Genomic DNA, 14842 nt, shown 5'->3' on the forward strand with positions numbered 1-14842 from the left:
TTAATGGTTAAAATCACGAAACCTTTACAGCCTGTACAAAAAGGCACTCTCTGCAGTTGCAGCAGTGGTTCCCCCCCCCCCCCGACAGTTTTCCAGTAGATTTGATTGGGACCTGACTGATGAGATCTGGAGGTTTTGTGATGACTTTCTGGGTTGCTGAGGCGAGAGTGTACGCGGGCCGAGAAACACAGAATAGCCAGAGATTCACAGCAGCAGCTCGAGGCTGTGTTCGACTCTCATAAATCAACACAAGTGAATCAGAGTGGCAGATCGAACGCTGACAGAATGAACCAAAGAAGAAGAAAAGTTGGGTTGGCTGGCCTTCGCTTCCTCTTATGGCTCTGAACTGAACTCACGAAGAAAAGGAAAGACAATTAAGCGCTAAATATCGCCACACGTATTCTAGAATTGCATCATGCAGGTCAGATGTTTACTGTCTGCCGTACTGTAGCAGACAATCGATAGATGTTAAGGATCAGTTTGAAAACACATTAAAACACGCTGCCAACCCACACATCCTCCAACTGAACAACCGACATCTATTTCAGACTACTGGTACCGAGTTACAGTAAGACACAAGGTCCTTTTTAAATTCCTTTAAAGCAAATGGTGACTGTACTTAGTATGTACAAATGTACCATATGAATGTACTGTATTACTACACTACACTATACTATTCAAGCATGTCACAACCAGAGGCACAGCACTCTTCCTTTTATACATAAGACATTTGTATTATATGCTTTTTACAGTTTCTTTTATTTAATTTAGTATTTTCTTTGTCCCACATAGGAATTACATTTCTGTCTTTTGTTTTGGTGTTCGGGAGAATATTTGGAAAAATGTATTGTGTGCGGATTGTTGTTGATACAATAAAACCCAACAAACCTCTGAGCTACCATAAAAAGACAAGGAAAAGAAAAACTCTGCAGCCACATCAGATTGTTTAGACCGTTCTTTTTCCAACGCCTTTTAATGTCCGTATCATTGTTTTTCTACTACTGTGTATAATCACTACAGATAAAGAAGAAGAAGAAACACTTAGTGCCACTGTAAATGAAACACGAGGCTCTTTCATGTCTCTAGCTTCTTGATCTAAGCTAACCTTTGATACATAAATCTGATATTCATTTCATCTTGAAACAGATGATGGCAGCTTGCCAGTGGAAATGGTAATTAAGGTAATTAGTGCAATTTCTTTTGAGTGACACTCTTTGAATGAAGTGTACAATTTGTCTGATCCCTCTGAAATTAATCCGCAATTTGATCTATTGACTGAACCGGCTACATTTTGATCAGGTTAAAAGAGAAGCAGATTCACAGATAGCGTAATATCAAGCAAGGCTTGCAAATAAACCAATTCAAATCAGTATCTTAATATCTGCAGGATGCAATTAGCACTCCAAATTATTTTTTTAAGCCTTAATATGATCAAATCCATTCAGACAAAACGGTGGAAAAATGAAATAAAAGACTATTATGATGATGAGATAAAGCTCTTTTATAGTCACACATGACACAAGGAAAACAAATCCATTACGAGTCAACAACAAGACAAAAGCATGTGCCATTTTAAAAGGAAATTGCACATCTTTGGTGGATTCTGGAAGAGTGGGAGTGTGACTTACCTCTGTCACTGTGAAACTTCCTACACGTTTTCACAGCAACAAATATATCTTCTTTGTTTACAGGCTCCCCCTTTGATGAAAACAGGAGACATGAATCAAAGAAATGCTCACATGAACATAAATCATACATGATTAAAACAATCTATTTTACTGAGCATGCAGCTGAGCCAAATGGTTGAAATTGAGATTTTCAGGCAATATCCAGTGTCTAAGTGATCCGTGGGAGTTGTTATCTTCAAAGTGAAATTAGAATTGGATATTTCTTTAAATGATCTGAGGTCATCTGGCATTCTGATTGTCTTTGTTCTCCCTCTGAAACTACAGACAAGGAGCAGCTGATAACATAACACTGCGGCATGTGTAAAAAATGAAGCACTTTATGCTGAATTAGTTGTACGTTTGCAAAACTTAAAAGCCTTGGGAATAAAAAGACGAGCAACAAGTGAGACTGGGGGAAGATGATGATCCGTGCGCATCTCTGAGCCCTTTGTAACCACATGCAGTGCAAAACGGAAGAGGCCGGACTGTTTCACAAACTCAAGCAGATTCACTAAATCAACAACAGACCGAATGCATTAGGGGCGCACGCTACATTCAAAATGTCATCGGCTGCTGCACAAACCAGCACTTTCCCAAGGATGTGAAGTAAAGTAACTCTTGTGCCCTGATAAAGCCTGAGCGTCACACAAAACTAACGTTGTGATTTAAAACAATGATGTACAAACTAGGGCAGCAACTGGTCCTTCTTTTGTTGTATTCATTTCCTGTTAGGAAACAGTTGTTTACTTACACATGCAGCAGTTATAGAGCAACATATTTGAGAATCCACAAAATGTTGATCACACAGAACATCCAGCTACGCTGACAGGACCATCAGTATTTCAGGACAGAGTGTACTGTCAGCAGGCTCTTTTTGTCTGGTTTTACTCATTTTATAAAAAGACTCATGTCTGATACAAATGTGTGCCTCTGTGCTGAAATGCAGAGAGCGGCAACACCACTCTAAGTTTACTGCCTGAAATAAAAAGGACATGTTTTGCCGCCGCGGCCACTTTGTTGACTGTCGTCCTTCGCCTCCTTGAATCTGCCTCTTGAGGCTTTTGACTCTTTGTTGACACTGCAGCCCGAGTGTCGCTGTGGTCCCCTCTTGGCAATTTGTCTTGCAAGTGTTTCGAAAACTGGCCGATTGCGATACGTCGCCTCTTGTTTGGTGTGAAGGGAAACTTCTCCCTGCATACTGGTTAAACCTGTGACCTTCACGATTCTCTGCACAAGTCTTTGTCCTCTTGCTGGTCAAATGAATGCCGTTTTATGAGGAGAGGGATTTCCACCGGGAGGTAAAAAAAAAGGCATTAATACAAATCTGACAATTCAGACTGCAACAAATATGTATCAGACTCTAAACCGCATATGCACATGCAGAATGTGATTTGAATCACAAATGAAAAGATCAGATTGGATTTCTTCTCTGGCAGATCTAAGAGGGGGGAGGGAGGGAAACTCAGAATTGGGATACTTTCTGCTGTAGTTCTGGCATCCCAAATATCACTCCTCTCACCTATTCTCAAGAAAGCTACAGTCAAGCACACATCCCCGCACGCATCTGTTCTTCTCAACAATATTGATCGTTTTCGGGCGGATGTGTGGTCAACAACTGCCGGCTAACGGCTGGCTGACCCTTCTAATCGGCTCACAGCTGGAGAACACATAATACTGACAATGTACCGGGTGTAATGTGGCAAAGCGTGCCACAATAATATACTGTAACAGCATGTTCTTATTTTTTACAATAAATGAAAATGCAATGACAAATTGATTTGAAGTAGACTAAATGAGTTGTTTCGTACATGATACTTACTTTGTGACCCGATCATTATGTTTAATGTTGAAATAGCCGAATCAATATATTATACCCTTAAATTCATCACAAAATATGTGCTCCTGTAAAAGAATTCTGACGTGCATGTGAGTAAGATGACTCACAACAGAGATAAAGAGGATAAAGGGGATAAAGGGGATAAAGGAGCGGTTGAGAGCCGCTAGTCACCGGCTGTGGACAACGTGAATTTGCATGTGAACACGATGGAAGGATTAATCTAACAGAAGATGATTAGCCAAAAAACCTATTCAAACTACTTCTAATGTTCGTATTTGTTGACACCAAGTCAGTATTGGAGATGGATAAACTTGAACACATTGAGATGAATATCAAAAATAAGTTTTAAAAAAGTCAGACGTAACTCTAGATTACGGGAGGATGTTGAAGGATGTTGCTTAGTTTCTTTCTTGGCGGATGAATAAATCAAATTTAGCACGCAAGCAGAGTAAAAAAAAAAACTGTCTTTTTCGGGGGGGGGGGGGGGGTTAATGCACAACGTTCTGCTGAATGGTGGTTAAAGGCAATCATATCCAAGGCCGTGCTGCACGGTGAAATACTGGTGCTGCTCCGATGCGGCCGTGAGCGTGCCAGAATATCGTACATCAACGCAAGAACTGCCAGCATCTTCGAGCGAAGCGCCCTCTGTTTTATGTCGCTTAATTCTGCTCCCTGACCATCTCCTGGGAATCGAGGACAATCCAATTGATCCGCACACAGAGCGAAGGCGGTACTCACACACAGAGGAGGCTCGGTGCTCAGAGCGGTGGCACAGTGGCGGGTCTGAGGGGAGTCCTCCGGCTCGGTGCACAGCTCAGGGACAGCGGTGAGAGGAGGACCGTTCCCATTGTCCCAGATATACAAAGCAACCTGTAATAACACAGACTGATATATGATCTGAAGACAAGATGCAATCGTTGAGGCATTAATGCTTTATTACGAGCGTGATAAGCTTTATGTTTTCGGTCTTCTCTCCTAGTAAATACAACAACATTTTCTCTCACAGCTAATGTAAAATTTAAGATGCCTAACAAAAGACGAAATTGAGAGCTTGAGAGTATTACTGTAGAGCAAAGTGAGATCTAGGATTCAAACTATTCTGCAGGGGACGATCTAGACATTACAGTAAGAGAATACGTAATGAGGACAGTAAAATCAGTGCCGTCTGAATATTGGCAACTGTCGGGAAGAATAAGCTACAGAAACCGGAAACTATGATGTTTTGCTGACTTACAGCCTGGAGCTAATCTACTGACAGTGAACTGGATTGACATCGAGGATTCATGCAATATTTGTCTGTACTTTATTTCTATTTGCGTGTTGTTGTATGCGCTGTGTTGTTGATGTGCATTGTGGTGCTTGAAGGCTTAATAATCTGCAAAAAAATATAAGGTAATATTATTCTATAACATTCCATTTGAAAAATGTATAGAATATACCGTGCCATAATATAATTGAATCTCTAGGACTGAACTCATGCCATCTCCAGCCAAAGCACCTCTTCCAGACTGAGCCTGATAAGTTTGATGCCGTGTTTACTCAACAAAATCCCCATAGATGCCTCCCTGACTGCATTTCAGCGATAAAAATAAGAACCTCAATGCTGCACCATGACAATTCTCCGAAGTAATACGATTTCACTCCAGGGTTAGATGGATTTCATGCCTCGCTCCTTTTGTGCAAATAGATTACAGTCAGTCGGCGCTGGCTTGAGTGTGAGAAACAGGCCGCTTGATCATCACTTTCCAAACACAACAGGTCTGAAGGTAACGGCTCGTAAAGTGTGCTAGCTCACCTCATGTTTCAGGTCAATGGTGAAGTCAGATTTCAGCGGCTCATCTCTCACTTTGTTTGCAAGCCTGAAATACCGAATCACAGAACTTTAGTTGAAACACGCAACAAATGGATACACATATAGCTCTCAAATATTACAGCTGTGATAGAACGGAATGAATCAATTTTACAGACACTAACAGATTTACTGCACATACTCACCGCACAACAAGGGGGGCGCTTACGGCCCAAGCAGCAGCAAAGTCTGGATATTTAAAGACGGAGGGATTCTCTGCAAACGCGTAATGATGAATGATGGTCGACTCCTCGTCATGAAGGGGCTTACCAAGAAACCACTCCTGGTAAATGACAAGTACGTGACAGGATGTTAGCATTAGAGCAGATTACTTCTCTTTACTTTAAGATGTTTACATTTTTTTTTTATTTTTTTTTTTTACCATTAACATATCAAGCTTCTGGCCCAATTTGGGAGTTTTCACACTGCACTTGCCAGAAAATCTTTGAAATTCTTTCCTGTCACTAAGTTTGTCACCGGCTGTGAAAATAACGAGATTTTGTGATCGAAAAAAGATCAAGAGATACCAGGTACTGTAGCCATAAAGGCTCTAATCAAAATTCATGACATATCTCGAGTAAAAAATATCTTATATTTAGAGAAAATACGTACATGAATAGATTCCTTTTAAAGGAATAGTCTCAGTGTGCCTTAAAAGTGATGGGAGGCAAATTTATGTCAGCTTTGGACAGAGCCATGCTAGCAGTTCCCCCCCATTTCCAGTCTTTGTGCTAAGCTAAGCTAACCAGCTGCTGTCTTTAGCAGCATCTTCACAGCACAGATATGAGAGTTGCATCAATCTCCTCATCTAAACTCTCCGTCAGAATGTCACACTATTGTTTCGATGGAGGTTACGTGAGCTTATGAAGTGATTTGAAATATTGTATTCAACACACTGACGTGGTTTACCAGTTTATTTGAAACATTGCTTTATGCTGAGAGGTGTTTTTGTATTGCTTATTCCAGCACACGGCTGACCACGCTGACCTGTAACACCGGAGAGAGAAGTCTTTGCTTTCGGGCGTGTTGGAATGAATCAAATCATAAACCGTTGCATCCATCGTCTCCTTCTCCTCAGGATAAGGTTGTAGATAAACACACAATCATGAACACTCTTGTCCTTTTGGCTATAAACTCACCTTTGATCATCACACTACCTACGTCCACAAACGCTACCAAAACAAGGCTCTCCGCCACCAGAGACTCAGGGCTCTCTCTCCGTCCCACCTTCTGCTCCTTGTGCACAAAGAGCATCACAGAACCCGTCGCCCTCTACTGTCACGGTCTTGGGTTTTGTTTTGTTCATTTCCTGTCGTATTTTGAAATTCCCTGCCTCTCACCTGTGTGTCATTAGCTGATTAGCCTATTGTGTATTTAGCGCGTGTGTTTCTCTGTGTCAGTGTGAGGTCGTCTGCCTTTGTTTCCTGATGTCAAGTGGTCCACCCTTTAGAACTCACGCGTGTGACACTTCCACATGTAACCTCACCATGCCCACTGTCCCCCAACGAGGAAGAAAACACCTCAAAAATCATTGTTCTCTCTCTGCTCCCAAACTCCCCCAATTGACACAAGCTAAGCACTCACCATAGCACCTGACCCCAGCCTCCCCATGAACTCTATCTAATTCCACCTCTGACTTGGAAGTGCTACACCATGCAGGATATAAATAGCCCAAGATGACAATGAATAAGGGTTCCATTCATGGGATTTTACTGAAAAAGATCAAAGCAAACCTAAGCATTTGCTGATAGAAACAACTTTGTTTTCCCCTATAGGCTTTACATCAAAGTGTAATCAACATCAGTTTTGGCATTGTTTCACTTGAAAGCCAAGTCACACTTGTGTGGTGAAGGCTTGTCAACAAGAACAAATAGCACAAAAAAATTAAATGCGGCAGTTATTTGGAATATCTAAAAAATTCATAAACCGACAAATTATTGATGCAGAACAATTTTGCTTAGTTTGATTGAGAAAAACGACCGTAGTCTGCAGTCTGTTTATATTCGAACTGTGCCACCGACCCATATTCAAGAAAAATAATTTCACGAGTGCAGAGACAGAGCTCAGATTAGCTCTACAGTAGAGGACGGAGTCTGACAGGTTACAATGTGAGCTGGCAGAGCTCAGTGCAGCCGAGCAGCTGCAGCGACGCCGGAGCCAAACTGATACTGTATCTCTTAATTGAACCGATGATCAACTAAGCTGGAGCTCGGAATAGGAGGCTTTGGTGTTGCTGATGAATTTGGCACGGAGAGACAGAGCTGCAAAGACAGGCAGAGAGAGACGGAGGTTTACGGAGAATATTGTATACTTACTTTATTCTTGTTAAATTTTGAAAGGACTTGAACCAGCTTAGTCATCTTCACATTGGTTTCCTCCTCGAGAAATACAATCCAGGATGAGTTTTTCCCAAAGGAGTGCGATAAGCTGAAAAAAAAAAAAAAAAAAAGTAGCATCAAAAGGAGAGTTAAACAATAAAACAAGAATAAATGGAACATTGCCATGCACAGACAAAAAAACCAACACAAAGCAGTTTTTGTTATTTCAGTCCAGTCTGAGGAACTATAACCAACTGAGGCTCTTGACCCAGTCGGATCAAGGCAGCCACACAGTTCTCCCCAGAGGGCCTAAACTTCACAAGCACACAGACTTCTTTCAGCGAGGGCTGCTCTGTCATGATTTGCGGTGCTTCTGGTGATTTAAGTCCGAAATCTTCACGATGGAGGAAGAAAACAGATTCAGATGTTATTCCACATCTCCTCCAAACAATTACTGAACACATATTGGGTTTTTGAGAAGGCCCAAGCATGTAGACGACTGTAACTAACGTCATTATCATGCTGTTGAGATTACTGCGGCAAGAGGCTTATTGTTGCAGTTACAGGCACATTACGAAGGCCTTTGTTATAATGTGAGGCAATCTATCACAGTTATTGTGTCGGTAATAGCTTCTCAGCAATTCGTAGCCTTCCAATGTGGCAAACAAACTGTCCTCAAAACCAAAATATAACCTCCAAAATCTCAACTGAAGTAAGACACAGTGTATCTGACATGTTGTCTTCATTTGGAGCCCTGGAATCTTTGGTTAATGACATGCGCACCGAGTCCCGACAGTTCAGGGATACTTACTTAGGCAGCAGAGGAAGGATACTCCAATCTCCTTCGCTGTCTGATAAAGTGTGAGAGAGCAAAACCACCGGTGGTTTCTGAAAGAAACGCCACACAAACAGAGATAGTTTGGTTTATTAACTGCACAGCAGCTACACAAAGACAGTGAAAGCAGCTTTTCTTCAACAAAGGACCCGAAGGGGGCGCTGGTGTTCAGGCATGCTCAAGATTTTAGCATTGACCGTTCGTCTGTTACTTAAGGAGTTTTAGTTTTTGCCCATTTACTGCAAATGACGTAATTAAACTCCACATTAAATCCAACCATTCTGCAATCCAGGCTGATTTGTTTCACATTTTTGAACATATTCTCTCTACAGACGCGACGCGGCCAAGCAGTCTTCTATTCCTGTCTGTAAGAGATGAAAAAAAATCCATTAGCAGAATCTTGACCCGTTAAAACTCACATGAGTTGTTTAATGTCAGTGAACACCATGTCTGCCGTTATTCTAGTTAATGATACATTATCACTGCATGGTAATTCAATTAGAACAATCTGCGCCGCTTGACCTCGCAGCAATATTGTGTAATGTTGACAAAAATGAACACAGACTGCAGAGTTGCAAGTCATCAACAAATCCCATGAAAAGACCAAAACCAACTGAACATTTATACTACAAGCATTGATTGTGTTGCCAAGTCTGATGAGCCACATATCTTCAATGTTGTACTGCATTGACATGTTCCTTCATTACCATGAAATCCGGCCGCCTTGCATACTGACATTAGATCAATGGTAACATGCCAGGAAACTACTTAACGATTCCACTTGGCAGCAACGACGACGCATGTTTACATATGTAAACACACTTTTATGAATGACAGCGAACCTGCAATAAGTCATAAGTCAGCGCAGCACACACTGCATACAGAACTGCCCTCTGAACTGACAACACAATGCTCAATCGAATGTGCCTGATCTGAGAGACTCGATCCTGAAATGTCAACCACCTAAGCCTCTTAAAGTGAGAAAGGACAAGGTAAGTCTCATGGGAAGATGAAGAATAACCCTTACTACCGCATTTTGAAAACTCTGATTTTAAGGCAGAGGTCTTCAACAGGGGGTCCGCAGACCCCCTAGGGGGTCCGCGGAGGTACTGCAGGGGGGCCGCGAAATGTTTTGGTTGATTCGACAATTTTCTTTCTTTTTTTTTTCCCCAAACATGAAACGGTCCATTATTTTAATAGTTCAGTATTGTATGCAAGATAACAGGTATGTTTATGCATGGTAGTGGTACTAATAGGCCATCACTCATTTTTCATTTCCACATTTATGTTTAAAATAAAAACATCAGTTTGAATAGCTTGTATAAATGATTATCATACAAGGTGTGTTTATGAATGTCAGTGTCACGACCACCCTACTCACTGTACCTTTAACATAAAAACATGAATATATGAACCTGTGTATTATTTGAAAAGCTTAGTATTGAATGCACAATAACAAGGTATGTTTATACATGGCACTAGGCCCAGTTTAATATAAAACACCATTTTATACAATATATATAGTAGGGGGTCCCTGCTCCATCTCCCTATCAGTTTGGGGGTCCTTGGTCTGAAAAACGTTGAAGACCCCTGAGTGAAGGTACAAAGTTAGCCCATGGTATGAAGCTCAGGCATAATCACTCCTGCTTTGCCTACAGGCCGATGTCACAGAACACATTGTTGACGCTGTTCAGTCTTTTTTGTTGGGACGACAGTTGTCTTTCACTGGGACACACTACACATAGTGAGATGAGCAATTGTTGCACCCGAGAGCTCATTTCCAATAAAGTCCATTTTATTTATACAGCCAAATATTACAAATCACACATTTACCTCATTTCCATCCCCGGCGTCTGTACGGTCGGCCTTTATCAGGCTCATATTGTGTAGTCTGACCTTGGCTTTCCTTAGGTTTTGTTTGTTTTGATCTTTCCATGTCATTGGTTGACAATAAGACAATGTAGAGTAATTACAATCTTATCTTTTAAGGAGATAAAGCTAGTAAACAAACTGCTATTATCCCTTAAAACCCAATTTTGCCTTCAGTGCTAGCTGCTCTTGTTTGCCCTCACAACTACGCAATGCACTGTAAGCCGGAAGATATTAATGGAAATAAGCCGAGGATATTTCAGGATGTGGACAGTGAACACAATCACGTCCACACAAGAGCAATCTGTTTCAGCGAAATGCTCCGCGGTGAGGACGGCGAGTAGGTGTGTGAGCGTTGTCTGAGAGAGCCAATGCTTCACACTGTGAGGAAAACAAAGCAGCAGAGCGTAAGACCCTGTGGTTCATTACTGCGTGGTCCACTCATCATGCATGAAGTCAGGGGGGAAGAGTCTCCTCTGAGCCATTCTGTTTGATTTAGGGGCTGGGTCTGACACTGTTTACCCTTATTAAACCCTGTTAGTCAGTTAGCTCTCATCTAATATGAGCTTTATAGTAAAGCTAATGGCACAATAACGCCTACCTTCTTTTATTAAACTGCTCCGTCTTTGACTTTCGCATCCATCGCAGTTATATAAAAAAAAGAGCAAAAAGTTCAAAATGAAGCATCATCTTCTGCTAATAATGCAATCACAAAAACAAAAGCTTCTGCTTCAGAGAGATAGTGGCATTGCTGTGACGAAGGAAGCGTACAATAAGAGGAGACGGATGCTTTGGTGGCAACTGTGTGCAAAGCTGCAGACTCCGAAACAGATAAGAGCCGGGCCTCGTGTGGACACGGATAGAACACTGATTGCTTGGTGACTTGGGAGGAGATAGGGGTCACTGAGACCTGGTTGTAATGGAGGGACGGGAAGCTGGAAGGGCTGGAGGGGGAGACTGTCAAAAGCACTTCAGTGATGAAATGCAGTCAAATATGACATTGTTGATGTCAACGAGGGCCAAACCACCGACTGCAGAACAGGGACCCACATTAAAATAGTTTCATCCCAGTGGCCCCTTAGATGCAAACATTGTTAAGATAATATGTGATGCATGAGAAAGCTTTTGGACACATGGTGTGTTTTCACTACGGTGTACAAGGTCTCTGAGTTTAATCTCATTCTGTTATACGTGTGCGTCTCGGCGGACACGAACATCGGCTAAACGACACAAACACTGTATAAATGCAATGTGAATTCCTCCCAGGAGACACAGTGCCAAACTGTAAGAAAATGGGCTGAGAGCCGCCACATAGAATACACAAGTTCCTGCCTGTGTAAATCTGTGGATATCACAAAACCGTCCACAGTCAGAGGAGGATGGAAAAAAGGCTGGGAGATAGAAAAACAGATTGTACATGTGTTTCCCCGTCTCGGCGGTGCAGCGATCAGATCATAAATCTTCAACTTATCGTTGATGTTGGCCGAGATTCAGTGATACCAAGTCAGCCTCAAATCGTTTAAGAAGCTTTAAAGAAAGCATTTTTGTATTACAATGCTTTTCACCACAATGCTGGTCCTTTGTATTCCGCTTTTTTCCCCCTGACCTACAGAAAAGAAAGTCCAAATACAAGCGGATGATAAGGGTTTGAACAAAACCTGAACCTTGTGTCTGGAGCATAGGGCTAGAAATCAAAGGTTATTGCAGTTCTCCAAAGACTCCACTGTCTTTCTGATTTCAAGATATTTTCAAGGCAAGGGTTTTGCGCAGAGCTTTCCGTGGCAACGCACCACACGATACTGTACATCAAACATGTTTAACAGCTCCAAACTAAGCTAATCTCTTGTATTATTTGGCTTTCATCTTTTTCCTTCAGTATCCCACCAGCACTCTCTATGATTGTTAAACAGCTGAATTATAGGCATGTGTGTGTGTGTGTGTGTGTGTGTGTGTGTGTGTTGTGCATCCGAGGTGGGAGTGAAGTGGTGGATGGCGAATTGGAGAGTTTACATTTTTTCAACAGTGTATACTCTAATCTTACTAAAATATTTAGCTTTTGTTTTACATTTTGCATTACAGTATGCCATAATCCCCAGACAGTTTTCATGAGTGCTGGTATTTACTCGTCTTATGCTGTGAACAGGGCATTAGTTTCAAAGCTACTTTGCTGTCAGTGTTAAATATATTTACAACTGAAAAGACAGTTATGGATCTTAAAAACAGATTTTAATGAAGTATGGTGTTCAGTTGGGTCATGGTCTAAGAAACGAGCCAGCTTTTGGTGTGGATCCATGATTGTTTAACATTGTTTGTTTATTTGTGACATGATTTTCATAAACTCCTGTTCCTATTTGAATTAAAAATTATAAAACAAAAAAAGAATTAAAGCTTTAAAAGAAAAAACAACAACAAAATACTACTCAATAAACAAGGAGTGAACAATAAATAGGATAATAAATGACAAATTAATGGTATTTTTAATGCAAAAATGAAAAGCTTAAATGCAAATGTTTGAATTGTAATGTGCAGTAGAAACGTTAAAGAAACATATCAGTCAATTGGAAAGGGAAAATTAAGTATTAATATATCCTTTTCATTTTCATCCCTCTCTTTTGTATTTCCTCTTTTCCACTTCCATTTGGCTTTTCAAGCTGTATAGAAATGGTTTTATAATTTAAATTGTATTAAATCATCTTCTATACAGATCTGGATCCAAATTCAATTAAAATTGTTAACATTTTCTATTATCAAAAAATAAATTGTTTTTTTTCCCTCAGAAGACCGTGGCGGCGGTACAGGATGCACTGTCTGAGTGCTTCCTACAGCGCGAGCACCTGAGGCTAAAGGTGTTTGCGTTCTGACTCTGTGAAGGTAACTCATTCTGATCACCAGTCTTTGGGTCTTATATCTCTTTGAAAAGCTGTCAAGCCTTTACTGCCTCTTTGAGAAGGCGCTGATTAAAATTCTCCCTGGACTTAGTTTGTGTAATTGCATGCAACAGAAACTAAAAACGCCAGACATCTCGGAGATCCTAAAAGCAAACACAACATGATGTGGTATTTATAAAGTCTGTCTCTTCTTGTGAAACGTGACGTCCATCAGTGTAACCGAATCCGTTCAGGATAAATACCATCCACGGGCACAGACTGATGCCACTATTCATTACAGGGAACATGAAACAATCTTTCCAAATTGGGAACAAATTTCACTTATAATATTCAAATGATAAATGTATTATTTTGTATTGCTGAAGGTGGAGTAAAGGATTTCAGTGTTGTTGTAGCAAGATATTTAAATGCTGTGTGATACTAAAAACAACAATAAACAGAGAAATAATGACTCCGAGTGATTATTTATACATTTTTCAGTTTGGTACAGCGAGTCAGTAGTGAAGATAAAAGGTGTGTGACATCCAGCAGTAGTGGAGACAAAAACAACGACAAACGCAAGAGCGCAGAAGAATAAACCCAAATAGGAGATCTAAATTAGTCTCTTGCTACAGCAAACACAGCGAGCAGCTCCTCCATCTAATTTACTGTAACATCGTCATTAGGGATGCTGCATTCACTTCTTAACCAAACGGAATACAACTCGTGTATTTCACCCCATTTCATTTGGCTCTGAAGAGATTTAATGAACAGGAGTAAATTGGCATGTCGACCTGTAAATGTGCTCCGTGTCTCCCTCTGACATGATGCTGATGTCTTTACAAATTGCAAGGAATACTGAGCCGACGTCTCAGGAGAAAACACAGGTTCTCTTTCCTGCAGCTTTTAGGGAATTACAAACATCCATTAAGATGAAAATACACCTTTGGATAATCATCACTTCTCATTAAAACTGTACCTACAAGAGGCCCGGGGAATGGAAGGTTGATCTGCTGAGAAGAGCGCTATATCCGAACATCAAAGCTGCACAAATATATATATATTTCGACAAACTACACTTTCATATTGTGGACATAAGAGGTTTAATATTGAGGCTGTGATGAATAATTCTTCAAACTATCATTCAATATTTAAAATGATCCGTATTGGGTAGTAGTGAATGTATGTATGCATGAAGTGAAATCATGTTTACTTTATCCCAAATAAATTTTCCAATCAAAGAAATGCTGCAACTCGTATTCAGACGCTGCTTTTGCTGCGAGTGATGATCGTTAGCTACATATAGCTTCAGAAATCTGCGTTGAGCTTTCATGTGCTCTTCCTCTTCCAAAATAAGAGCTCGTGTGTGCGTGAGGGGAAGGTGTCTTGAATCTTACCTCTGCGAGGCTGCGTGCCTGCTTCAGCAAGTCTGCTCTCCGTCTTTCCGCCAGCCTCACATGGAAGGAGTTGCTTTGACTCTGGATGACAAACACTATCTCCCGCAGGTCTGGAGGAACACAGAGGACGGAGATGTGAGACTGCTCACATACTGTGGGAAAAAAAAAAGAAAAAAAAAAAGAGGATCATGGCAATCGATGAC

The 14842-nt window shown here is 41.0% G+C and overlaps 1 protein-coding gene across 2 annotated transcripts in view; it reads right to left on the reverse strand.

The window, feature by feature from the left end:
* b3glcta (beta 3-glucosyltransferase a) overlaps positions 1-14842 on the reverse strand; it is a 57785-nt gene that overhangs the window by 11405 nt on the left and 31538 nt on the right. The window contains exons 4-10 of one of the 2 annotated variants that reach the window (XM_068715087.1): positions 14640-14791; positions 8483-8559; positions 7669-7780; positions 5500-5636; positions 5300-5363; positions 4243-4374; positions 1629-1698 (exon numbers count right to left, since the gene is read on the reverse strand). In XM_068715087.1, coding sequence (XP_068571188.1) covers positions 1629-1698; positions 4243-4374; positions 5300-5363; positions 5500-5636; positions 7669-7780; positions 8483-8559; positions 14640-14791 — 744 coding nt within the window. The remainder of the gene's footprint in view (positions 1-1628; positions 1699-4242; positions 4375-5299; positions 5364-5499; positions 5637-7668; positions 7781-8482; positions 8560-14639; positions 14792-14842) is intronic. The other variant, XM_068715095.1, reaches the window with a different exon arrangement.

This window comes from Cebidichthys violaceus, unplaced genomic scaffold, assembly GCF_023349555.1.
Source record: "Cebidichthys violaceus isolate CVI_PGR_0920_01 unplaced genomic scaffold, fCebVio1.0.p SCAF_1, whole genome shotgun sequence".
Classification (NCBI taxonomy): Eukaryota; Metazoa; Chordata; class Actinopteri; order Perciformes; family Stichaeidae; genus Cebidichthys; species Cebidichthys violaceus.